The sequence below is a fragment of the Conger conger genome, chromosome 4 (genome assembly GCF_963514075.1).
Source record: "Conger conger chromosome 4, fConCon1.1, whole genome shotgun sequence".
Lineage (NCBI taxonomy): Eukaryota > Metazoa > Chordata > Actinopteri > Anguilliformes > Congridae > Conger > Conger conger.
This window is the reverse complement of record NC_083763.1, coordinates 6,268,879-6,294,225: the sequence shown is the minus strand read 5'-3', so window position 1 is coordinate 6,294,225 and position 25,347 is coordinate 6,268,879. Positions and strand designations below refer to the sequence as shown.

At 44.2% G+C, this 25,347-nt stretch overlaps 1 protein-coding gene across 1 annotated transcript in view; it reads left to right on the top strand.

Moving 5' to 3' along the window:
* Nucleotides 1–4,217: 4,217 nt before the first annotated feature.
* grin3bb (glutamate receptor, ionotropic, N-methyl-D-aspartate 3Bb) overlaps nucleotides 4,218–25,347 on the top strand; it is a 72,892-nt gene continuing 51,762 nt past the window's right edge. The window contains exon 1 of the mRNA XM_061237752.1: nucleotides 4,218–4,670. Coding sequence (XP_061093736.1) covers nucleotides 4,218–4,670 — 453 coding nt within the window. The remainder of the gene's footprint in view (nucleotides 4,671–25,347) is intronic.

The following is a 25,347-nucleotide window of genomic DNA, read 5'->3' as shown; positions in this document are numbered from 1 at the left end:
TTAGTGCCCTGAGAAGTGAATGAAATTTTACTTTCTGACATCACTGCCTTGCCAGGTCTTTGCCAGAAGGAAAGGAGACAAGGTCAACATCCCCTATACTCATTCATTGTTCTCTTGTTGATAATATCTCACGGTTTCCAATGTTCATCTGATCCTGAACATCTTTGCCATTATTGCCTTTGTCATTATTTACAACATATGTTTCTTTGGAGAACGCTGCCAAAGACTCACTGGCTTGTTTTAGTTTCACTATTAGTTTGTCATTTTGCTTTTAGGCCAAACGGCATACTGACAATGTTTGGCCTTGGTCACGTAATATTCAATTGAACAGAAGTCTGAGTCTTTAAAATAGCAGCTTGAATGGCAGAAAACTAGAGTCTGCTCTCAGTGGTGCTTGAGAATGTTTTTTGCATTCAGGGAGTCAGTCTGCTGGTATACAAAAAAAACAACAGCTTACAATGAAAAATTCTGTTTTCTTCCACCGTGACATTGGGCTGTCAAACTTAAAATGCGTCTCTTTTTAAAATAAAAATCAACTTGATATGGTGTGGAAGTGACACACACAAGCAGACCGAACCCATCAGCTTCTGTTTGGGATTATGTGAGTAAGCAAAGGCACCAAATACCATTTGGAGTTGAGCACAACCATTCTTCCATGTCCCTTTAATTTTTGCCACGCAAACCTGCCATGCATTTCATATATTGTCAAAAACAACATTTTGTACCTCGCTACCTTTCAAATTTGACGTGGAAGAGACTGTTTCAGGTAGAAAGCAATAACGCCGGACACTGTTATTGCTAAAGAAGATTATCGGAGCCCCACAAATGCTGAACCTGGCAAACCTTGGATATCCAGCTGTGTAATTCAGGCTGTGCAAGGGAGGAACATGCAGTACTTTGTTTTTTTTTTTTTCTGGAGGACTTTGAGGGGAAAAAATCACATACTTCATTTGAACATATTCCTCAGCACAATGTTCCAATCAATGTAATAAGCCACTCGTGTAGATTATATATTCATGAATTTATCAAATTCAATCTACAGTATAATCTGCCATCAAAAGCCTGAATATGTCTGAAGTTCTGAAGCCCCCAGGCATGTGAAAGTGTAAAATGCTTCATTTTATCAGTTTATTGACAAGCACTTTTCCTTGCATTTACACTTAGTGAGCACTTTATTAGGTAGACCTGTACACCAGCTTGTTAATGCCAATATCTAATCAGCCAATCGTGTGGCAGCAACTAAATGCTTAAAAGCATGCAGATGTTGTCAAGAGGTTCAGCTGTTTTTCAGACCAAATGTCAGAATGTGCAAGAAATGTAATTTAAGTTACTTTGACCATGGAATGATTATTGGTGCTAAACAGGGTGGCTTGAGCATCTTAGAAACTGCTGATCTCCTGGGACTTTCACGCACAACAGTCTTGATTGCAGAGAATGGTGCGAAAAGCAAAAAACATCCAGTGTGCTGCAGTTCTGCGGGCAGAAAGGCGTTGTTAATCAGAGAGATGGAGACTGAGCTCTATAATGCCTATAATAATATTCTTAATAGTCTAAAACAGCAATTGTCAAATCTGGACCCCAAATCCCCAGGCCTGGTTTTCTTTTCTCCCAGGTATTTGGCTGAACAATTAGTGCTACTAATGTCAGAATGTCTTCACACCTGACTCCCTGGTAAAGGGAGGGAGGACAACCAGCAGTTCATATTTAAAGCATATTTCTTTATTTTTTAATAAAATTTTATTACAAAAATATTTTAAATGTATAGAGCTTGAATGTGGTGAATGTGACCATTGCAAACCAGTTTTATTATTATTACATGTCATGTAATGTCATGTCATTTTATCCAAAGCAACGTGATTAGGCTAAGCAGGCGACAATCCTCCCCTGGAGCAATGCAGGGTCGAGGGCCTTGGTCAAGGGTCCAACGGCTGTGCGGATCTTATTGTGGCTACACTGGAGGTCGAACCACCGACCTTGCGGGTCCCAGTCATATACCTTAACCACTACGCTACCGGCCACAGTTTGAATGACGTTCCCTCGTTGTTTCTTATGTCTGTTCTGCGGGGGTGACATGGGTAATGGGTGCGAAAGAACATAGCCACCTGCGGAGTGAGGATGGGGGTCGCGTTCAGGAATGCTGGGTTTACGTTTGTTCACGACACCAGTGGGAACACCCCAGCTTGTTTCCTGTAACGCTTAATGACTCATTTTAGGATTCTAGTTCAATGTTCAGCAATGTTCAGCAATGTTCAATGGCACCTCCAGCAGCACAATATGCCCATCGAGGTACAGGTTGTTGGGTTTAGCTGACCAAGAGGAAAGAATGCCACCTACTGGTATGGACTCCAGTAGAAACATGGCTTTGGATGTCTCACATCTGTTTCCATGCACAGAATTGTGCATATGATCTCACTGGCGTATACCACCATACATTTTGTTCACAATTGTGGTTGAAATGTTAACTGAATCTTGCGGTTTTGATACACTGCGTTACATTTAATTAAACCACGAATTATTGTATTTGAAGTACATTGTCATGTTTTTATAACCCGTACTCAACTTCTTCCATTTTTATGGTTAAGCTAAAAATTTCAAGTACTTCGGCACATTTCCTTCACCAGTGAAATGATATGTTTTTATGAAAAACGACGGCACGCCAGGTGTGCAGCTTTAATAACAGAGAAATAAATTGCCAATCTGTCTGTTTTCAAGTAACACAGGAGTAGCCCACTTAACTGGTGGCATTTAATTCAGAAGAGCATAAACAGTCTAAATGGCAATCAACGCGCCTTTAGTCCTTAATTTTAAAGCAATGGTGAACAGAGTAAATAAAATAATAAATGGTCTGCATTCAATGTTTTACAATTAGGTACATTTCAACGATTCAGATGTTTCAGGCTGCATAGCCCTGTTGTTATTCTTCAGTGAAACCGTGTTATATGCTGAGGGTAGCATTTCTGTTTCTGACGGTCCTTAAAGTTAAGCGTAAAATAGCCCATACCACGCAGTTACACTGAAATAACATGGGGCGTATCATGCGACTGCACGAATACCCCGTTACACGGTCCGTATATTGCTAATTAACCCATTCCCGCCCTTCTACCTGAGCTGAATTCCTGATTCGCCTCAAGACTAATCCTAACCTCAACCCTAAAAAAAAAAACACCTTAGTCATTCGTGAACACCAATAGGAATAGCATAATTGGCGTTTCTTCCTCGGTTCTTCCTCACAATAATAAAACGTGATCCAGCTTGATGTAAGACTGCTGAAATCGCCTTGTATAAAGCCACTTTAATTAATGTGAAGTCTGAACTGAATAATTCATATTCCACGACCATCACACTTTGACTTTGGTCGAAGATCATGTTTAGCTTTAGTAAAGTAATGCTGGTAGCCTACAGTGCGCTCCTGGTTTAGTCAGTGGATTCCCTTAATACCCGCTGTAGATTTTCCCACTGAGACAGACTGCTCGTATTTTACCAATGTTCGCTTAACCGTGCCAACTTATGCCGGCGCCGCAGTACTGATGTGTGATCAACGCACTCACTACACCGTTTAAAATATTGCAATGTTACCATGGTCACCGTTTGTCAAAATTCGACGTTTATAACATGCAAATAGCGAGAGTTCGCCTTATATCTGTTTAACTTTTAGAACGAGACGAGATGCTGTACACATTGCAACATTTAGACAACCCTGCCTATTTAGGTCAAGTAATCTAGCAAGGAAAGGCTTTTTTTCTGGGGGAAGAAAACCTCCCCCAGCCCGGGGGGAAATATTGCTACACCGAAATAAGTAAATAAAGTTTCTCATTACGATGTCTTTGATTGTGTTGTCAACGTTGCATTTAATTTAGCTACTCCTAAAGACAATGAATATACATCGAAAATATACGTCCATTTCAGTATTGAAATTTGACTATTAATGGATCGATTCGTGGGCTACAAACCATTCACTTGTCAATATCTGCCTCACAACAGCTTCGCCGGTGTTAACGCCGAATGACAGCGGAGCGGCATCACCGCCGCGCGCCCCCTCCCCTTCTCCTCTGAATCCTCACATTCGCACTATAACTCCCATCTATAGATCACCACTCATATCATCGTCAACAAAAAAAACGGAATTAAGAACAAAAGAAAGGGAAAAGGTGGCAACGGAATAAGGCAAGCAATGCTATCTTCTGACAATACCTCATTCCGACTGAGAGCGAAGCAGGATGCATTTAATCTTCACAAGATTCTTGGCATACTTTTACTTCGGGTACCAAGTCGTTCTCCATTCCTTCATCGACCCTTGTCACCTGCACCCCCAGCCTTGCCATATCCTGGCGCAGATAGGACACACCGTTCGCCTGGGTGCCCTACTCCCTTCTCGCCAGCCGGCGAGGGTGCAGGCTGCCCTGAACCGGGCTCTCGCCAGTCTGGCCCAAACTGGGGACAACTTCCTTCCGTACAACCTGAGCTTGGAAATAGTGCCGCGGGAGCCCCTCAACGGAGACCCGGAGTCTCTCTTTAGGTGCGTCTGCCAGGCGATCGTTGTGCAGGGAGTCTCCGCCGTGCTCGCCTTTCCCCAGACCCAGGAGGAGCTCGTACAAGTGGAATTTATGGCTTCTTTTTTGGAGATCCCTTTTATCAGTATTGTTGAGCAAGGAGAGCCGCTGAAAACGCAAGTAAGTCCAACGAAACCGTACTTTTTTTTACGCATGGTGTCATGTTGAAATGCTTTGGAAGTTACAGGTGATAAACTTCGCGGTTGTTATCCGCACCAACTATTCTGTTTTAACTTTGCATTGTTTTTCTCTAAAACAAATTGTGCAAGTATTTAAGAATGTTCATCAGTAGTATACACTGCTTGGAACAAGTTGATGTATGTGTTTTATAATTCTATTGAGCGGTGTTTGTTGTTCAACATATTTTCACACAAAAAGAAGATCGTGTTTGTCTACAACTCCCAAGGTTAAAACATTCTAACATATTAATTTATTATTAAGGCGTCGCTTCATTGGACGAGGTAAACGTCAGAGCAACGACGGTGGGCCCATTTGTTTTCTGTGACGGTCGCCACCAAACTATTTTACATTATAAATTAACAGTGCCGTTGTTTTGAGAGTTTATTTATTTATTTATTTATTTATTATTATGATTGTTATTTAAAATGTATTCAGCTGCTGCTCTTTCAGTCAATTCATCATTCGATTTGGGACACAGTGCGCAGCCCCCTACTGATGGAGTGCTGGTGCGCAGAATAATTAGTAGCCTGGTTGTGCCGTTTGCCCGAAAACTATGAGTCACTCTGTCATTCCATTGTTCAGCGAAACATGAAACGTTTAACTAGGCCACCTCAGTGTTTGCAGTTGTTTTCACGGTGTCACTGTTGCAGCGTCGTTGTTTGAAGCGGTTCTGTTGATGCGTGCGCGCGCCTGTTTAAACGCAATGCAAATTTTTCTTTTTTCTTTGGATGGGTGACGAGTAGGCTAACTGACTCGGGCAGCGAAGTAAGCGACGTTTCATTTGGGCGCAATTGGTCCCGTGAGACATTGCGGTGGCTTTACATTCGCACAACGTTTAGCGACGTCTTTTGTCGGATAGTACTCATGCATATTGTGAATACATCTGTATCAGCTTGATTATGGGAATTATTTTTATTTCCATTAATTTGTTCCAAATGATGGCCTGCGTGTTTAAATTGCAGCTACAGACTGAGGAAATCCTGAGATCATGTCATAATTACAGTATGCAAACTATAGTTCTCCTCGGCAAACGTTAAGACGGATTCTACTTTTCAGTTATGTTTATATTCAATTACAATCTCAGTGGGCGCTGATATCCCTGATGAAATGAATTAATTCTGATCCTCAGAATACATTCATACTAAACCTGACTGTAGACGTTTCTGCTACAGATGTTATAATCTTATGAAAGATTCTTTCTTTTTCTTTTTTTCAAATACGACTATAGTCGTAACATGTTTAATTAGCTGCTGCACTTCATCATACCAAATTGCTGATTGTTGTAATGGGTGCTGTTCTCACTGGGCTACTTTGATTCGCTTAATGTTCAGCCATCTTACTTAAAAAAAATAGATAAAACTTAAAAGCAATTTTGGCAGTGTGAACCTTCGTTGCGTGTTCCCTGGGCGAGCCGGTATTCAGATACCTCCCGGGCCAACAGATTCCACTTAGTATTCCCGGCGTAAATCTTCAGAGCGGGAGCAGTTGTATATTTCCCTAGCAGAGCTTCCAGCTGTGGGAGCCTTCTTGAGCAGCCCAAGCCCTCCACATTCAATGAATGAGCACCTGTGCTGAAATCTTTGCAAAATCTTTGCCTTTCCCATGCAACAGCCTGTCTTATTGTCTCATTAAGAAGGATTTTTAGAAAACAAAGTGCATACAGAGCTATCTGAACTGTAGGGTAAGAGTGAGAGCGGGAGAATCAGGTAGAGCTCTCTGCGGTCTTTATTCCTGGTCCTGGAGAGCCTGCAGGGTGCGCTGGCTTTTGTTTTTCGCCTTAATATCAACAACCAGTTCAGACACAAGAAACCAGGCGAGGTGCTGTCGATTACACAGTAGACCCACCTCACCTGGTTCCTGGGGTCTGAATTGGTTGCTGCTCTTGAGGCAAAAGTAAAAACCAGCTCACCCAGGACCAGGAGTGAAGATCGCAGAGGCAGAAGATGAGACACTCATCTCGTGGATTTTGCTTTTGGGATATTCCCTCTCTTGATTTTAAAGAGCAGATTTAGATACTCATTCACGTACACCACCATTTTCATTTCTCCCCAGGCCTTTTATCATCACCTTGGGCGGCACGGTGATGCAGTGGGTAGCACTGTTGCCTCACAACAAGGATGTCCTGGGTTTGAGCCCCGTCCGGGCCTTTCCGTGTGGAGTTTGCTTATTCTCCGCGTGTCCGCCTGCCCAAGGCCACCCAAGGGGATGATAAAAGGCCCGGGGAGTAGTGAAAATGGTGCTGGATGTGAATGAGCAAGGTCTGACCTGCTCTTTATAACCAAGAGAGGGAATCCCAAAAGCAAAATGGTGGTGTACGTGAATGAGAACGGTCTGACCTGCTCTTTATAACCAAGAGAGGGAATCCCAAAAGCAAAATGGTGGTGTACGTGAATGAGAACGGTCTGACCTGCTCTTTATAACCAAGAGAGGGAATCCCAAAAGCAAAATGGTGGTGTACGTGAATGAGAACGGTCTGACCTGCTCTTTAAAACCAAGAGAGGGAATCCCAAAAGCAAAATGGTGGTGTACGTGAATGAGAACGGTCTGACCTGCTCTTTATAACCAAGAGAGGGAATCCCAAAAGCAAAATGGTGGCGTACGTGAATGAGAACGGTCTGACCTGCTCTTTAAAACCAAGAGAGGGAATCCCAAAAGCAAAATGGTGGCGTACGTGAATGAGAACGGTCTGACCTGCTCTTTATAACCAAGAGAGGGAATCCAAAAGAGCGAAATCCACGGGTCTGTATCTCATCCCCCCCCCAGTGATTTTCACTGCTGGTGTCCTGGAGAGCCTCGGGGTGAGCTGGTTTTCATTTTAAGACGCTTAAGAGCAGCAACCAATTCAGACCCCAGAAACCAGGTGAGGTGGGTCTACTGTGTAATCGACAGCACCTCGCCTGGTTCCTTGTGTCTGAACTGGTTGTTAATATTCTGGCAGAAACACAAAAGCCAGCGCACCCTGTGGCTCTCCAGGTCCAGGAGTGAGGACCACCACTCCACCTGATTTCTCCGGGTACTCTGGTTTCCCCCCCACAGACATGCAGGTTAGGGACTACAGATAAATAACATAAATAACAATAACAATAAATAAGAACTGAGTGACGATGGCTATGTTGGCTTCCCCATTGTCATCTGATCCTACCCAGGAAATCCAAAGCTTCATGTTGAATTAGGAATATGATCCTCATATATGTGATGTGCTTTGATTCATTGAGTAACCTCCCAGGCTAGTATCATTAATTAATGTAAGTAGTGCTCTGTTTTTTCTAACGAGGCTCATCTTTATAGAGTTCACATGATGTGTGTCTGGGTCTGTGGGTTGATCTGTATTTATAGTAAACTGGTTGAGTATTTGATACGTACTCTATGTTGTTTTGGGGTTATAAGGGCTTGTTTGGGCCTGTGTTTGTGATCACAATTGTTCATTCAACTCTAACAGTACAAATGAGTCCATTATGGACCATACGTTTTCCGTAAGAGCTTATTTAACCCTGAACAGTTTACTCTGTGCCGCTTTTGGACTCCTAACGGTCTACAGAGGAATTGCAGCAACAAACACACAACAGCTGTACAATGTTTTGGTACAGAGTGTAGGTGCGTCAATTGTATTTTCAAGCCCAAATTTAAGGACTATAAAATTTAAGGTGAGTCAACATGTCAGTGAGCCTTTTTCAATGATATGAAGGGACTTAAAACATTGTTACAAGACCATTGTAACACAAAAATCTTACCTATTGTACCTTGAAACCTGAAAATGGGTCACATTGGTCACATTGATGTTTTCTGAGTTGTCAGAGAGCTCTGGACAGGTCAGTGAGTCCAATACGGACCCATCAGGTCTGTCATGGAAATGTCTCACACCTGGTCAGAGGTCACAGTGTGTAAAAGAACACGGTGGACAGTTTCCCTGCTGCGTTTTTACACTGGACACGTCAGCCGTGAAGTATGCGCTTCGCGTAATGCAATTCTGGCCTTCTCCACGTGGAGCTGGCGCCTCCACGCCAAGCAGAGTGCCGTTCCCACGGCGATGTGACAGCCGTCAGAAGACCGGCTGAGGTGACAGCCATCGAGTATAATCAAGTGATCCCGGTGAACACGAACAATACACACTTACAATATGGGGCACTGGCTCCGCTTATCTTCAGCTTTACCGTCTTGAAGCTGTCGGAACAAATTTGTGCTTCTCTGTCTAACTAGGCTCATCTTTATAGAGTATACATACGGTATGTGTCTTATTGTGACTGGGTCTGTGCGTTGATCTGTATTTATGGTAAAACGGTTGAGTATTTGATATGTACTATATGCTGTTTTGGGGTGATAAGGGGGAACAAATTTGTGCTTCCCTGTCTAAGGCTCATCTTTATAGGGTATACATGTGCCATGTGTTTTATTGTGACTGGGTCTGTCGTTTGATCTGTATTTATAGTAAACTGGTTGAGTATGTTGTTGTGGGGTGATAAGAGCTTGTCTGGGCCAGTGTTTCACAGACACAGATGAAGCCTAGCCCTCGACTAAATTCATTTTTGAACTGAGATTTGAATATAGGGGCAGCCTATAGCCTTGTGGCTAAGGCGCTTGACTGGGACCTGGAAGGCTGATGGTTCAAGCAAGCCCCAGTGTAACCACAATAAGATCCGTGCAGCTGTTGGGCCATTGATCAAGGCTCCTCACCCCCCCCCCCCCCCCCCCCTCTTAATATAAACAACTGTAAGTCATTTTGGATAAAAGTGTCAGCTAAATGACTGTAATGGAGATTCTCCATACAAAACTGGAAGTCGAGGACTGAGCTTAATCTGTGTCTGTGGTCCATGGTCTCTGGTACCAGCGTATCTTCATTCACAGATGCATGTGCAGTAGGAGTTGGCGGTTGGAAACTGCTTACATCACAAGCTACTTTAACAAATTAAAAGGAAAAAAAAAAAAAAAAAAAAAAAAATCACACACCGTTAATCATACTGCCGGCTCGGAAAAGTGCGCACATTTGTCTTGTTTAATGCCTGCCCATTAAAATCACTTTGGAAAGGTTCCTTAACTGACTGTGAAATTATCACTCTGGGCTGGATCTGGATTGGACTCTTGCACAGATGACAAAAATCTGAAACTGTCCACGCTGTCTGCCAGGAAACGTAAGAGTGGCCAAGGATACAGCAATGGGTTAATGTTGTACGTAGATATTTTCTGCATGTTCTTCCATGGGTCAGCAATCGTGCTCCGCGGGAGAATCATCAGATTCCGGGAAAGACGGACCAACACGGGCGGAGCGGCAATGCTGTGTGTGATGTCAGTGTACCAGCTCAATATGTGATTAATTCTGCGGGTAAATCCCACCGCCCTAGTTTCAGTGACGGACACACTGTGCTGGAGAAGACGCCATCTCTCTGATGAGATGTCGAACCGAGGTCCTGACTCACTGTGGTCGTTAGAGATTGCACGAGACTCTTTGCACGGAGTAGGGGGTTCCCCCGGTGTCCTGGCTAAATTCCCAACCTGGCTCCTTCAACCTGCCACCTAATCATCCCCTGATTCAATTGGCAAGAAAGTGTTCTCTCCCTCTCCACCTAAGCTGATGAGCGTTCTGGCACAAAATGGCTGCCAGGTGGGTTCTGCACATTTGTCGTGGTTGAGGCGAGTTCCCCCTCATCACTGTAAAGCAATTTGAGTGTGAGAAAAGTGCTATATAAATGTAAGTGTATACACTCAGTGAACACTTCATTGGGTATTCATCACATATCACATTTCATCCCCATTCAGACATTCTGACAACAGCTGAACCTCTTGACTATGTCTGCATGCCTTTATCCATTCAGTTGCGGCCACATGATTGGCTGATGAAATATTTGCATTAACAAGCTGGGGTACAGTGCTCAGTGAGTGTATCTATCTATCTATGAGAGATGCCATTATATTAAATCGGTGTGTGATGATTTTTTTATGAGATTGGATGTATAGATTCTGGAGACGATTCCCATGCATACCGTAAGCTGGGTTTGTGATGAATTCTTAGAGACGTCGCTTTATCAGACAGCCACGGGATGGATTCTGTGCAAGATACCCAATGCATCAGCCGTGTATGGGTTGAATTACGTCTACGCAGGGCGACATCCTGTGTTTCCTTCACAGAAAACCTTTCACACAGGGGCGGAGACCCCCATCCCCCATCCCCCAATCAGCCTAAAAGCTCAGACTAGTCAGGGCTAGTGGCTGGTGTCATGCACCAAAAACATAATGGAAGTGAAGAAGAGAAGGCTACACGCACATCAGATAGGATTGCTTAAGATGAACTGCCTTTGAGATGCATATTAGAGCATTGAACAGCCAGACCATAATGTTGCTGCACTGGGACGTGGCTTCGCCTGTATTGTGCTGAGAGTCTCCCTGCTTTGGTGACGAAACGTTGGCAACAACAAGCATTGCGCCTCGGAAGTTAGATCTTGAAAACACGGGCAAACATAACGTGCTGGCCTCATCGAGTTTACTGCGCTCGTGTCAGAATCACGGAGAAGAAAATATGCGACAACCACAATATTTTTTTTCATGGGTCGTAAGTAGAAAAAAAAAAGGAGGGAAAATCTGATCAGAATAATGCAGTCTGATTGAAGATCTGCCAGAGTCCTGTAAAATGTCTGTGTCTCTTCACTTGGCTTCTCGACATGAATATGAAGTTTATGAGCATAGCCTTTGCTTTTATGGCCTCTGCAAATTGTTTGCCTAATAGACAGATGTAGCATTCGGTTTTTGTGTTCCTTTTTAACGAGCCCTTATTGGTTCTCTGAAAGACTGGTTTCGCATGGTTCATAAATGTTGTAAATATGTTTCCACTCCCAATAACATTAGAATAAATTCAATAAGTTAATGAATATCAATTTCTGCTTTGCTGTCCATATCATCTTTCCGTTTTATAAATGTGCAGTTCCCCACACTGTGAATCCTGTTTCGTAAGATAGCATTGGGCCTCACTCAAGAACCACTAGTGCGAACATATTTCTTCTTAAATCACTCCTCCAGCTAATCCACATAGGTGGCAGGAACGCCCATACAATGAGACACGTCAGACACGTACCAGTGCAACACCTCCCACGACGGCACGGGTTCTGTCGTTCGTGTCCGCGACGGAGATTCCCTTTGGCTCCCTCCTGTTGCAATCATGGACTGCTTTGCTCTGGCGAGACGTTTTTTTTCCTTTTTTTTTCTTCCATTTTAATATCGAACCATTTTTTTTTCTTAATTTCAGTGGCGGTACTACTAGCCTCAGGTGACACCGCGTTAACAGCATTGGTAATTTCCTTTCCCGTCCCTTGGCTTTCGCAGGTCCCTTAATTCCACTGTCGGCACGGCTAAAAATGATATGCTGTCATTTATCGATCTCAGAAAGCAGGACTTCAATCTCCGAGCTTGTTAACTTTTCTTACTCTTCGGTGCAATTTTTATGAATGACCTCTGGACAAATGGGCAGCAGTGCCTAGCCTTATATGGCATTGTTGGGGCGTAAATTATCGGGGCGACAATTATCATAAAAGCACACTAATTTACAAACGGTTGGGATTCATCATGTTCCTATGGTCATTTATGACAGTTTTCTGAAGTTACCGGCGTTTGAGCGTTGAATCGTAGGCATCGCACTTCTATGAGCCCATCGTATGAAGAAAAAAATAAGCGAAAGTTAACACAAGGATACAAAAATGTTCTTGCATTTTCAAATGTTCACGCCCGTTTTTAGCAAAAAAGTGTTGTTAGCATTTTAGCTAACAGCGATATTAGCATAATCCGAAATTACATTCTGGTCTCAAGACCTCTCTGAATTTTGTTTCTCAGTGGATCATCGCCAGAACCATTTTTGGGAAGGTTATTATATTTAATGAAACTCCAGCCTCTGAGAGATTATTTTCTGTAAAGGAACACACATTAAAGATGAATGGATTTGGCCCGTGGAAACAACAGATATCTCACTCCCTCCAATGGCTTGGGGCGATTGAACAACTTTAAAAAAAAGGTTAACTCTCTGCCTTATGAAACTTCTAGAAGATTGCATTTAATTAGGATTATATAAAAGGAGTGTTTCTCAGGGTTTTGTGAGAATGGGAAAACCGCGGGTGTGAAAGCATGTTGCTTTCTTCCAAACCAGGCTTTGCTGTCAGATGCAATATGTCGGCTCCCATAGTACCTATGGTAAGCTAAATTGAAAGGGGTTTGACTCTGTTGAGCTCCAAAGATAGAAGGCACAGTTCCTTGCTCAGAGGACAAAGGCGAACGAGAGAGTCACGAAAAATTTTTCTTTTCTTTTTTTTCCCTGGGACAATTTGGCACAGGAAAAGATGACTCATCAAAGACGGCTTGCTGTACTCAATGTCTAGCAAAAGTGATTATTAAAGATGTAGCCGGGTTAACGTTCTAATTCTGCCGCTCGCTGTTTCCAGATGTTCAAATTGACAAGCTCAGCAGCCCGGAGAGAAGCACAGGCCTTGGGTTTTTCTGATGTTCGTGGCAAGATGGAGAGAAAGGGCAATGGGTGGTACGGGCCCAAAGCTGCCACGGACACAGGACTTGAGGAGAACAGTTTTTACTCATTTTAATATACTGTATATACAAGACATATAACTAAAAGTGGAACATTACTTATACAAGACATGAACACACATGCATGCATGCACGCACACAAACACACATTTGAATACTTTTATTCATGTCCATTTTCATATTTTAATACTTTTATTCATGTGCATCAAAGGACTCGCGCGCACACACACACACATACACACACATGCACCTTGCCGTGGCAGCCCCTTAAGCCCCTTCAAGAGTGACTTTGTGCCCTAAAAAACCCCCCAACTTTGTACAATCTGTTCAAAACAGGTGTGAACTGCAGCCCCTGCGAGAGATAACCTGCGGTAGCTCGCAGGTGTGCGGGCGTGATAGGCAGAGTTACTCTGTGGGCCCTGGGCTTCAGCGGTGCTATCTGCACTCGATGTGTCTGGGTGACGGATTTGTAACGGGTAGGAGAACGGTCCGGCCCCGCGGAACAGGGCGAGTGCACGGTGTACATGTAGTGTATATGTTTACAGTAGTTACGCGGTAAAACCGTTCAGTGTTAAATGAACTCTTACACCGGGGCCGTTTGATCCCGCTCTCTCCAGGGCGGGATCAATAGACTTTGTAAGAGTTGATTTAGCGCCGAACATTTTAGTGTGTTGTTTCTAGCAGATGCTTAACATGATTGGAATCTCCTGTCTGCATCCACTATAAATATCCCTCAATGGTTTTGGTACACAATGAGTCATGGTGCAGTGAGGTAGTTTAGCGCAAGTGGTACAAAATTAAGTGTTTGCTTTATCTTGTTATGGTCCCTGCTGTGAAATCCAGCTTGTAAATTGAGCTGGTCAAGCTGGGTATGAGCTGGTCAATCAGCTAGTGCTGGGAGCTTGTCTGAGCTGTTTAAAAACCTAGCTTGAGCTGGTCTGAACTGGTACAGCTACCAGCTGTTTCAAAACCTTTTTTTTTTCAGCCGGGGTTTTGCACAAACGTGTAGTAAACACAACCTATAGATAACGTTGCATTAGACAGGAGTTGTGTCTGCCTTGATAATTGGAGTGCTAATTTGATCCTGGGAACACAGTGTTTTTTTTTGTTTTTTTTTCCTCCCCTCTTCGTCAGGGCACCTCCTGAGAATACTGCATGCGACTGAGCATCTTGGGGCCCTGTACTCGGCTTGGATCAGCACCATCTTGGCATCAGATTAGTGGCGCGGCTAAACAATGACAGTGACGCATGAGTCGAGCGAACAATCGCACAAGTGCAGCCTCCTCAGATTCGGCTTTTTTAAAACCCCCCTCCGACTCCGCTTTTTCACTGCTGCCAGTCACATCGTTTGGGTGACATTCCTCTTCTCTTATATCTTAAAATAACAAAATAAGCATATAAAACCCGTTGGATAAATGATGTTCTCTCCAACAGTGAGCTCCTTTGTCTAAATAATGTCCGCCGTTCTGACCGGCTACTTCCCTGATGGAAATGGTATCTAAGGTTTCCCAGAATCAATATTCCCATTTGTTGTCCTTTTAGGTTTTTATCGACCCCAGTAGTTACTAAGTGCATGGGGATTATTCGGGGCAGATTCTGCATACGTTCGTGGCGATACGCCGGACCGCACTTGAAAATCCGCAAAACTAATTTTGTCCAGCATTGGTAATTTTCCGAGCCGTGTAACCCACTTCTCGCAGAATGGCGAGCGATTTGTATCTGATTACGAGAACATCTTTCCGCTGACAGTATCTCCGCTGTCATGCCTCAGCCTTGTTGACGTGCCGCTCGTCCGTTTTTAAAAATCTCCAGGAATTTATGCGGCTCACGCAACGACGAGACTATTGAATTACTGCAAGGAGTTCCGTGGAAATAAACAAGCTAAACAGAACAAGACCAGCATGTCACACTTATCAGTGACCTTTGTTATTGCATGGCCACTGAACATGCAGTGAATTGTGGATGTGTCTCGCTTTCACTGTTATTGTAAATTCATTATGCATACTTATTGACCCGTCTTGGATGCCGTGCCTTTCCTTCTGACCTATTGGGAAATAATCACGGCTCCCTGACTTTTGCAGAAGGAAGACCGTGTCAAGATCAGTGAATTGAACCTGACCTTAATTCTGATATTTGCCATTGACTCCAGGCTCCAGGTTTTTACCAAGTCGAGTACATTTTGTTGCTATTCCATAATATGTAGGATATGTCCTAGACCATGGTGTAACATAGAGGACACGTACTACTACTGATACTACTGTGACTGCTGTTGTTACAACTGTCACGGCCCAACCTCTCCCATGTAACATGAGCAACACAATTGGCCCGCAAGCTGAAGCCAAATTGTCACTAAACATAAAAATAAAAATAAAATACAAAAACAAAGATTACAAAAGAATCAAAAAAGAAAAAAAACTGCAAACATTCATTCATTCATTATCCTAACCCGCTTATCCTGAACAGGGCCGCAGGGGGGCTGGAGCCTATCCCAGCATACATTGGGCGAAAGGCAGAAATACACCCTGGACAGGTCACCAGTCCATTGCAGGGCACACATACCATTCACTCACACACTCATACCTATGGGCAATTTAGACTCTCCAATTAGCCTAACCTGCATGTCTTTGGACTGTGGGAGGAAACCGGAGTACCCGGAGGAAACCCACGCAGACACGGGGAGAACATGCAAACTCCGCACAGAGAGGCCCCGGCCGACGGGGATTCAAACCCAGAGCCTCTTGCTGTGAGGCGGCAGTGCTACCCACTGCACCATCCGTGCCGCCGAAACTGCAAACAATGCATCCTAAAAAGTATAAAATATAGGTGTCCAAACCACAGGTGCATCTTCTCAAAGTCTCTTCAAAGGTGTCTTCCCCAAAACCACTGGCTTTATTCTCGTGGCCACCGCATTGTTAATCAGGTTCATTGGTTAATTAACCTGCCGGAGGCAGTCCCAGGCACACCAGAGACTCCCAACACAGGGGAACATAACACTGCTGTCCTACAAAATGTGGCACTCACCCTGCCCAGGGTGTCTTGCATTTCCTTATTCCTGAAAATGACCGCTGCCCACCCCCCAGATCCACCCCTGCTAACCCCCCCAGATCCACCCCTGCTCACCCCCCAGATCCACCCCTGCTCACCCCCCAGATCCACCCCTGCTCACCCGCCAGATCCACCCCTGCTCACCCCCCAGATCCACCCCTGCTCACCCGCCAGATCCACCCCTGCTCACCGCCCAGATCCACCCCCAGCTCACCCCCCCAGATCCACCCCTGCTCACCCCCCAGATCCACCCCTGCTCACCCGCCAGATCCACCCCTGCCCACCCCCCAGATCCACCCCTGCTCACCCCCCAGATCCACCCCTGCTCACCCCCAAGATCCCCCCCTGATTTCCAGGGCCATTAAACATGGCTGGCATGGCTCAATAGAGTCTGGGATGGATTGAGCTGAGATGACAGATGCATCATGGTGGCTCAAACGTCCCCTTTCCGTGATTTATCAGGCACCAATGGCCGTGTTTCTTTGTGTCAACAAAGAACACATTTTCTCTGAGTGCCTGTTTAAGGGAATTACTGGGTAGGTACTGTGTACTGTGTGCTAGACTGAAATTAAAACAAACAGTAGAAAAATGAAGTTTACAACCACATACTTGTCCTTCGCAAGCATCTTATAGAAACAAACAGAGGTGTGTAAACACCTTCTTACCATCTGTCAGACACTCTGTTTATATTGCACTACGGACTCAGCAAAAGCAGGTGGAATCAGCCAGCTCCAAGAGTTTGGGTGGATTCCAGCGATCTCCCAAGGCTAAAGTAACCCGGTAGCTTAATTAGTAGGAGAGTTCTCCTGCTTTCCCTTACACAACACAATTAGTTGTGAGAATATTCAGGTCACTCTGCAGCGTGTAGGCTGTAACGGAGATGGACGTGTCAGCTCGGCTAATGAGTTATAACGGGAGACGGTAGCCGGGATCAACCTGTGGATCATCTCGTGGGGAGGTCGAGCCTCTCATTTAATGCACTGTGGAGTCCTTAAGTTTTGAAACACGATGTAATGAGGAAACCCCCCTCCGGGGAAATACGGTGGAACATAATAGGACATAGATGAAGAACAATAAAATAATTACTCTCTCTTTCCCAGCCACCAGGGATGTGCGTTTCAAAAGTGGGAAAGATTGCGTGGAGGAGTGTGGTTGAGCAGTTCATTATACAATCTCAACTAATCTCCTCCTGGAATGTAATTACAAAACAATACAAATTGGGTTTCCATAGGTCCCTTTATCGTGGAGACACATCTCAGCGACAGCGACAAGAATGTACAGACATACAAATCAGCTAAACCCTCACAATGAAAAGATAATGAAGCCATGGGCTCTCTGCATCAAGGAGAGAGAGAGAGAGAGAGAGAGAGAGAGAGAGCAAAAGAGAATGATGGAGACTGACATAGAGTGAGCAAGAGACGGAGAACAAGTGTATGTGAGAGAGAGAGAGAGATTTGAATTTTTAAAAGCCCTTCATTGGGACAGTATTCAAAGACAGAGATTATAGGGCATCAAAGGAAAACAAAAACCAACGACAAAAGAAAACAAACCCAAACAGCCCCCGTAAGCAGAGAGAGAGGCAAAGAGAGGGTGGCGAGAGACGTTCTTCTCATATGCACACAGCAATACTGCATAAAAACAGATTGAAAGATCAAAAATCCAGGCAACATGACGTAGCACCCAAGTGACTGCCCAGAAATGCTCAAAATGGGGCTTGTTTTCCACCGATGTGTGTGTGTGTGTGTGTGTGTGTGAGAGAGAGAGAGAGAGAGAGAGAGAGAGAGAGAGAGAGAGAGAGAGAGAGAATTACGAAAATCCCTAACCTTTGACAGTTGTTAAGGCTAATGAAAATCCCTGTAGATCATTATGTAACCTTTTTGATGTTCTCTCATGAGCATTCATGAATAGCAGCTCGCCTTTGTTTGGAGAGGGTCTGTTTGATGTAATGTGTCCGATCGCGGCTCGTAGGTTAAACGGAACGATGAGTAGAGGGCGGTTGAATCTAGAAGCATGCCACTGAAATCCTTTGAAAATCTGGCAGACTGCAAACGGGGGCACTAAAAGTGCTAAACAGTTTGTTTGGATTAATCATCTTTAAGCGGCTTAAAATTACAAAGCATATCTCTCCTTTTTAGCGATGTACTGCTCGCTGAACACTATTTATTGTGACACGGTGAAGGCTAAAGTACAATGTTACTGAAGGCCACTGCGTTAATTGAGAAATTCAAATCGCGAATGTTTGTCATGTCATGTGTAGGTATGGCGCTGTATGAAGCGACGCTTTCTTTCTGATGTATTAGTAATGAGACGTTAGCGGTTTTTCTTTTTTCTTTTATGTGTATGTAATTAGAGATGAATCGGTTTTGGCCGCGTGTCCGCCCGTCCACCTCCACCTCTCTGTTCTACCGCGCTGACAGGTCATAAAGACTGCCGGGCACGCGTGCTCACGGACAGAGGCATTACTCAGGGAGAATAGCGAGGAGCTGTGGGCCTGGGTGTACGCGATGGGGCTCTCTCTGTGTTAAATGATCAACACCTCCGAAGCATGTGGGGCCTGCACTCGTAGAGATGATTTAGAGTCGGGGCGCAGGAGGGAGAGGAGAAACACAAAATAAAATCATCGCGTACTGTTCCAGTCGCAGCTGAACAAACCTGCCGTTCTCATTCTGTCCAAGTCGCCCCTGATTGGGTTAGGACATCGCCTGGGCTTTTCGTGACTTGTTCACTGCCATCGTACTTTTTCTCCTAGATTTTTTTATCAAGACATTTCAGATTCCCTTCTTTCCTTACTTTACTTACTTTCATGTGCCCTTTTTCATAGTCCTGTCTTAACTTGTCGCCAAAAAGACAAACAAAGCAACAAAGCAGAGGCTGAAAAGTTGCCAAAGAAACTTGGAATGAAATATAAGAGTATTACAGACCTCAAGTTAAAGAGGAATACATTCATAAAAAACAAAACAAAAACATCTACATACTCAAATATTCTGATTTAAATGCATCTAATTGTTGCCATGGCGTAAGTACATTTTGTGCTATACTAATGTGCAGTTGTACATTAAAGATGGTGTTTGAATTTAATTTGCGTTTCAGTTAATATTTTACTTTGAGTGGGCAGAATAGATATGTTACCTGGTACAAGATTCACAGGCTGTGTTTGAAACCGCATGCTTAGCACACTAGTCGTACTACTATTTCAATGAAAATGAGCCTGAAATTTAGTCCGAGTAGTATGCGGTTTCAAACTCTACCATAGACTTGTGTGAGTGGGTTCCTGCTCAGTTCCCATTGGCCAATTGAACTGGGTACACGTCACATGACCCACTCGATTGACGTTCCTATGATGTTCTTGCGCCGTGCCCCGTCAGCAAGTCAAAAACCAAATGAGGTTTCCGCGCGGTCATCAACGATGCGCTGCGTTTCCATCATCCGTTTACTGTACGTCGGAACGTTCGCATTGTCTCCTTGTCGGCCTCGCGTTTAGCGTGTGATGATAACGCGACAGCTTGCTGTGTGGGCAAAGTCTGACAGATAGGGAATTAAATCTGTGGCTGGTAACGCATCCATCCATCACTCCGTGACCCGTGGCTACCGCAGCGCAAGGGGACAAGGGTTGAGGTAGATATCCGCCATGACCTCCTGTTCCCTGAGCCCATCTGCCTGTGCGGGGATCCGTCCCGGCACCGACACTTTAGATTAAAGAGGTTTGATGAAGACAAACACCCAAATGGCTATTGATCTGACCCACTTGCAGAACGTGCTCGTGGCTGACGCCGTTTCTCACCAGCAGTGTCCTTCTCCCTATCGATCGGTTCTTCTCAATTTTAGATATCGTGGTGGGGGGACGTAGGTGGAGGTGTTCTTGCATTTATTAGGAACGTGGTTAATGTTGTGGAAAATGGCTTTCGTGTGCTATACAGCATCCCCTTCTAAAATATAAAAACAGATGGTCTGTTTTGTCAGTGTTGAGGATGTTTTATGGGACAGCGGAGCCACACTATTCTCTTCAGGAGCCTGTGTGAAACTCCTGTGTCATACTGCAACCAAACGCTGATTTTTGCTGATATCCTCTTTCATAAAGTAGGTTTTGTTATTATCTTTTTTATTGTAAAGATAAATCAATGCTCAAAAGGTAAAATGAATTGGGAGAAAACAGCTGCTCTCGTTTTAGCGTGGACCAGTCATCTCTGTCCTCCGTCTTACAGAAAATTGTTCATCAGAAAACTTATTAAACTGACAAACCAAAACAAAATAGGCCCATGGAGGGAACTCGACCGAGAGCTGACAAATTGAATAATGAAAACATCTAAATGTCCTGTGTGAATGTTCATTCATTATTTACTGATTTGTAGACATTTTGTAATGTAATAATTCATTTCTGTGATTGTTTTGGTTTTGTACAACATGCATAATCAACTCAATGCAAATATTACAAGATGAAAATGGAAAAATACACGGTATACTTGTATGTGCATGCATATTGTGCTTACTAAGTAGCTTAGTATTCTTTAAATGTTTTGTGAATCAGTTCTATCGTGAAAGAGTCAGCCTCGGGGTATGTGAGATGCACACTAAATAGTTTAGTGACCATACTGACTTAAAGAATTCTCATGTACAAAGATCTCATCTTATTTCTCAGACCTTTGGGCTGATTTTTTTTCTCGGTGGGTATCTTTGCTTTTTTGTTATTTTACACATTGAAGCTGAATTCCATCTGTCAGCGTTTCAAACACCTCGGTGCATGTTACGTGAGTTTGGCCTTTGCCAAGGACACCTCAAAATCTGTTATTTTTTTTTACACCTTTAGCTCAGTTGAGTGTTTTTGTTGGGTTTTTTTTTTTTGAAAATGCGGTATTTGTGTATTATGGATCGTGTGGTGAAAAGGCTGTCATAATTCATTTTTACCTATAAAAAACTGAGACTGGAGAGACATGTGGGGATGAATAGGTGGCTTAGCTCGGGCATTATTCATTTTGAAAAATGTCTTGTTTAAGCAACATGACATACAAATGGGTCTTTCCTGGGTGAATATCAATGCTCTACCTCTGGGAAGTACACCGTCTACATACAAACTTTCACAATGCTTAAGACACGGCAGTGCTTGAAAGTGAAATTATACCTGCTTCAAGGAAACAAATGAGTGCCTTTGATTTTTAGATTTGTGATATCGAGCTTTATTGCTGTTGTTAGGCTACCGGGTTGTACAAGTACGATCAATGACGAAGTGGATTATAAGACAGACGCTATTGTGAGTGCTCATCTGTGAAATGTGCGATCCTGTGTATGAAACGCAGCATGAAATTCTGAATTAAATGCAGTGCATTACATTTTATCATGACCAAGTTTAGTGGACATATGTGTCCTACGACTGTGGAGACTAGGTTCTGGCACCAAATGCTAATGCAGGTGAGATAATGACTTCGGAAGCTTGCCTTCCCGATAGCTTATCTCGGTGATTGCAGGCTGCTAGTGGGCTCAGATATCCTTATCAAACGTTTTCCAAAGTAATCCCAGCAAACACCTTAACAGCGGAAGGGCTTTGTTAGAAAAACCTCACATTGAACATTTCAGCAAATTAGGCAACGCTGGTGCCCACTTCCTGACAAATCTCCTTGCACCTTTTAAGTTACACTATCAGCTCAAAGCACTCCTCCTGCAGACTGGGGTTGTTTACTGACCAGGCTGGTCCTTAAGGTCCTGTTCACACTACATTACATGTTATTTGGCTGATACTTTTATCCAAAGCGACTTACAGTTGATTAGGCTAAACAGGTGATAATCACCCATGGAGCAAAATTGGGTAAAGGGCCTTGCTCAAGGGCCCAACAGCTCTTCATATCTTATCATGGCCACACTGTGGGTTGAACCACCAACCTTCCGGGTCCTGTACCTTAGCCACTAAGCTACAGGATTCCAGGATGTCCCCATTTTACCCAATTTCAGACGTACTATTAAAGTACTATTAAACTAGGGTGCACACCCCTCAAGTGTTAAGATGCTAAATTTATAGGCACTTAGACCTAAAAGAAATTCTGTCTCTCCAAGTCGCTAACTGACTCGAATTGCTGTCGTCGTGTTTCATGACAAACAAACAAGGTCTACACAAAAGTTTCCTTTATAACTGCAAAGCAGAAGCCACAGCCGTACTCTGGGGATTAACATCAAACAAACGCAACTTGCAGTCAACACCACAAAGCCAAGCACAGTCACCGGTGTTTCTGTCGCTGGCTCTGGAGTTAAACAGGACATAGAGCTTGGTTTGGGCGGGCTTGTTACCGTCTCAAACCCCAGGGATCGCCTCCAGCTACCAAACAGAGAGGAGTGCCTTGGATGCAAAAATAAAACTGCGCCTTAGGTGTGCCTAATTGAGGGGTAGTCTGTTTCCGAAATGTTATCCTTGCAGCGAACAAGGACAAACAATTGAAGCGTTCACTCTCTCTCATCTCCATAAAGGTATGTAATGTCCAGAATGTGTGACTCGCCTTGCGAGTACGTAAGGGGCGGCCTGTAGCGTACTGGTTAAGGTACATGACTGGGGCCCGCAAGGTTGGTGGTTTCCATCCCTGGTGTAGCCAAGATCCGCACAGCCGCTGGGCCCTTGAGCAAGGCCCTTAACCCTGCATTGCTCCAGGGGATGGTTGTCTCCTGCTTAGTCTAATCAACTGTACATCGCTCTGGATAAGAGCATCTGCCAAATTCCATTAATATATTGTAATGTAATGTAATGTAAGGGGGTTACACACTAACTTTACATGAAGGACTGGTCTTTACTGAGTATGCAGAATGCCTGTGCGGCTGGATGCTCCTGTTTGTATTTTTTAGCCTCTGTAGTACGTGCAGCATGCCCTACAAAGGTACCCGCATCTTTATTTTGATAGATTTTTTTAATAGCTCCGTTAAATTGCCTTAATGCTTTAATACAGCATGCAGTCTCAGCCATAAAGGCACAGTGGAAGTACATTTTTGTTATTTAAGGAACACATTTCCTGAATGTACCCTGTGCAAAAATGTTCTTTGGGGTACTGTTAAGTACCTTTTACAAGCAAAAAAAGGTACAAATTAACAATTAATTATTTTTAAACTATTTTAAGCACCTATAGACTTCCACCCCAGCCAAGTTTTTGTACCTTTTAGGCACATTTCCTTTAAGAGAACGAATGTGCTTGTTTGTTGGGAGTGTTTATTTATTGGGGTGGCCTGTAGTGTAGTGGTTAAGGTTCATGACTGGGACCCACAAGGTCGGTGGTTCAATCCCCGGTGTAGCCACAATAAGATCCGCCCAGCCCTTAACCCTGCATTGCTCCAGGGGAGGATTGTCTCCTGCTTAGTCTAATCAACTGTACGTCACTCTGGATAAGAGCATCTGCCAAATGCCATTAATGTAAGGTAATGTAATTTCGCAGAACTGTTATGATTCACATGGCTCTTAGGCCAGATCATCCAGCTCCTTGTTTTGCCAGTGGCTGTACATATGCATAGATACGAGTGTATTTGGGTGTAGAACATTTACGTTCGCTGGCGGCTTGCAAAGCAAACAGGTGGGTTTTCCAGTTGCGTATAGTTCACATTATCCACAAATGACCCTAATGCATTTTAATGGGGCACTCATCCTGGAACAAATGCTTTTCGTTTGTTAGGGACACCCTGTAGCCTAGTGGCTGAAGTGCTTGACTGGGACCCGGAAGGTTGGTGGTTCAAGCCCCAGTGTAGCCACAGTAAGGTCATTGCAGCTGCTGGGCCCTTATGTTTTGTCCAGAGGGGATTGTCACCTGCTCGGTCTAATCAACTGTAAGTCGCTTTGGATAAAAGCGTCACCTTTATATATGTACGAATGCAGACCATTTACCATTTGCCTAAATAACTGTAATGTAATATCTGTCTCCAAAACAGGTTGCAGGATCAAACGCGGGGGTGTTTTGTAAAAGGAGCGAGGTGCCGGTTCTGTGCTCACGGGTTTAGCAGTGCGCTCTGCGATTTCAGACACAATTAGCACGTCCCGTCCTCACCTTAGAAAACCCGGGGAGGGGAGCGAGAGCAGAGCTCCCACAAGCTTAGCGGAAATAAAAGAGCAGCCAGCCTCCTTCCCGCCGCCTTCAGCTCCCGGGCCCGAGTGGCGTTTCCCCGTCCCTGGGAACTCGTCCCGCCGTCGATGAGTCATACGCGGTGATCTGCTCGGCTGATTGAATATTGAATATCCCTCAAACAAATAAAAAGAGTTTAGATGTTGGTCCCATTTCGCTGCAGCCTTTTATCTGTCACCTGAGTGACGGGGTAAGACTGCTGCCAGCCCCTAAAGGCTGCCCCCTACTGTCCTTCATTGGCATGTGCAGCGAATCCTGCAGTTCAGACGGCTCGTCTCTGACGCCCAATTCTTTATTTTACAGCCTGTTAATTACCTAGTATTTACTGGACAAACACCAGGAACTTATTTTGATCTTTAGCTTACAGACGATTAGGCTAAGCAGGGAACAATCCCTCCTAGATCAATGTGGGGTTAAGGGCCTTGCTCAAGGGCCCAACAGCTGTGCGGATCTTATTGTGGCTACACTGGGGCTTGAACCACCAACCTTCCGGGTCCCAGTCATGTACCTTAACCACTACGCTACAGGCTGCCCCATTGTACCCTATTTCAGACATAAGTGCTATTAAACGGACTGCAAAATGTATTTCCATAGTACTTTTATATGGTAACTGCTGACTTTGTTTCACAGTACTTACCACTGAAGTTTCCTAATAATTGCACATGTGTAGCTGTGTGCTTTCCCAGAAATACGAGGTTATTAACAGGCTGTAAAATAAAGCGTTGCCAACAATTATAACATGGTGGCTTTGCAAACATGCTGTTTTATCATAGAGGGGGCTGGCATGAAAGACAAACGATTAGTACATGTGTGCCGCAATGGTCTGGTGAAGTGACTGCTTTTGCCTGTGGTGTTGCATCTCTTCTTCTATGGTTCCTGTTCTTTGGATAGGTGGTGGGGTGGGGTGGGGGTTGGCATCCTTACGGCAGCCCCTCCGCCTGATTGCATACGTCATCTCTCATCACTCATCACGTACGCGC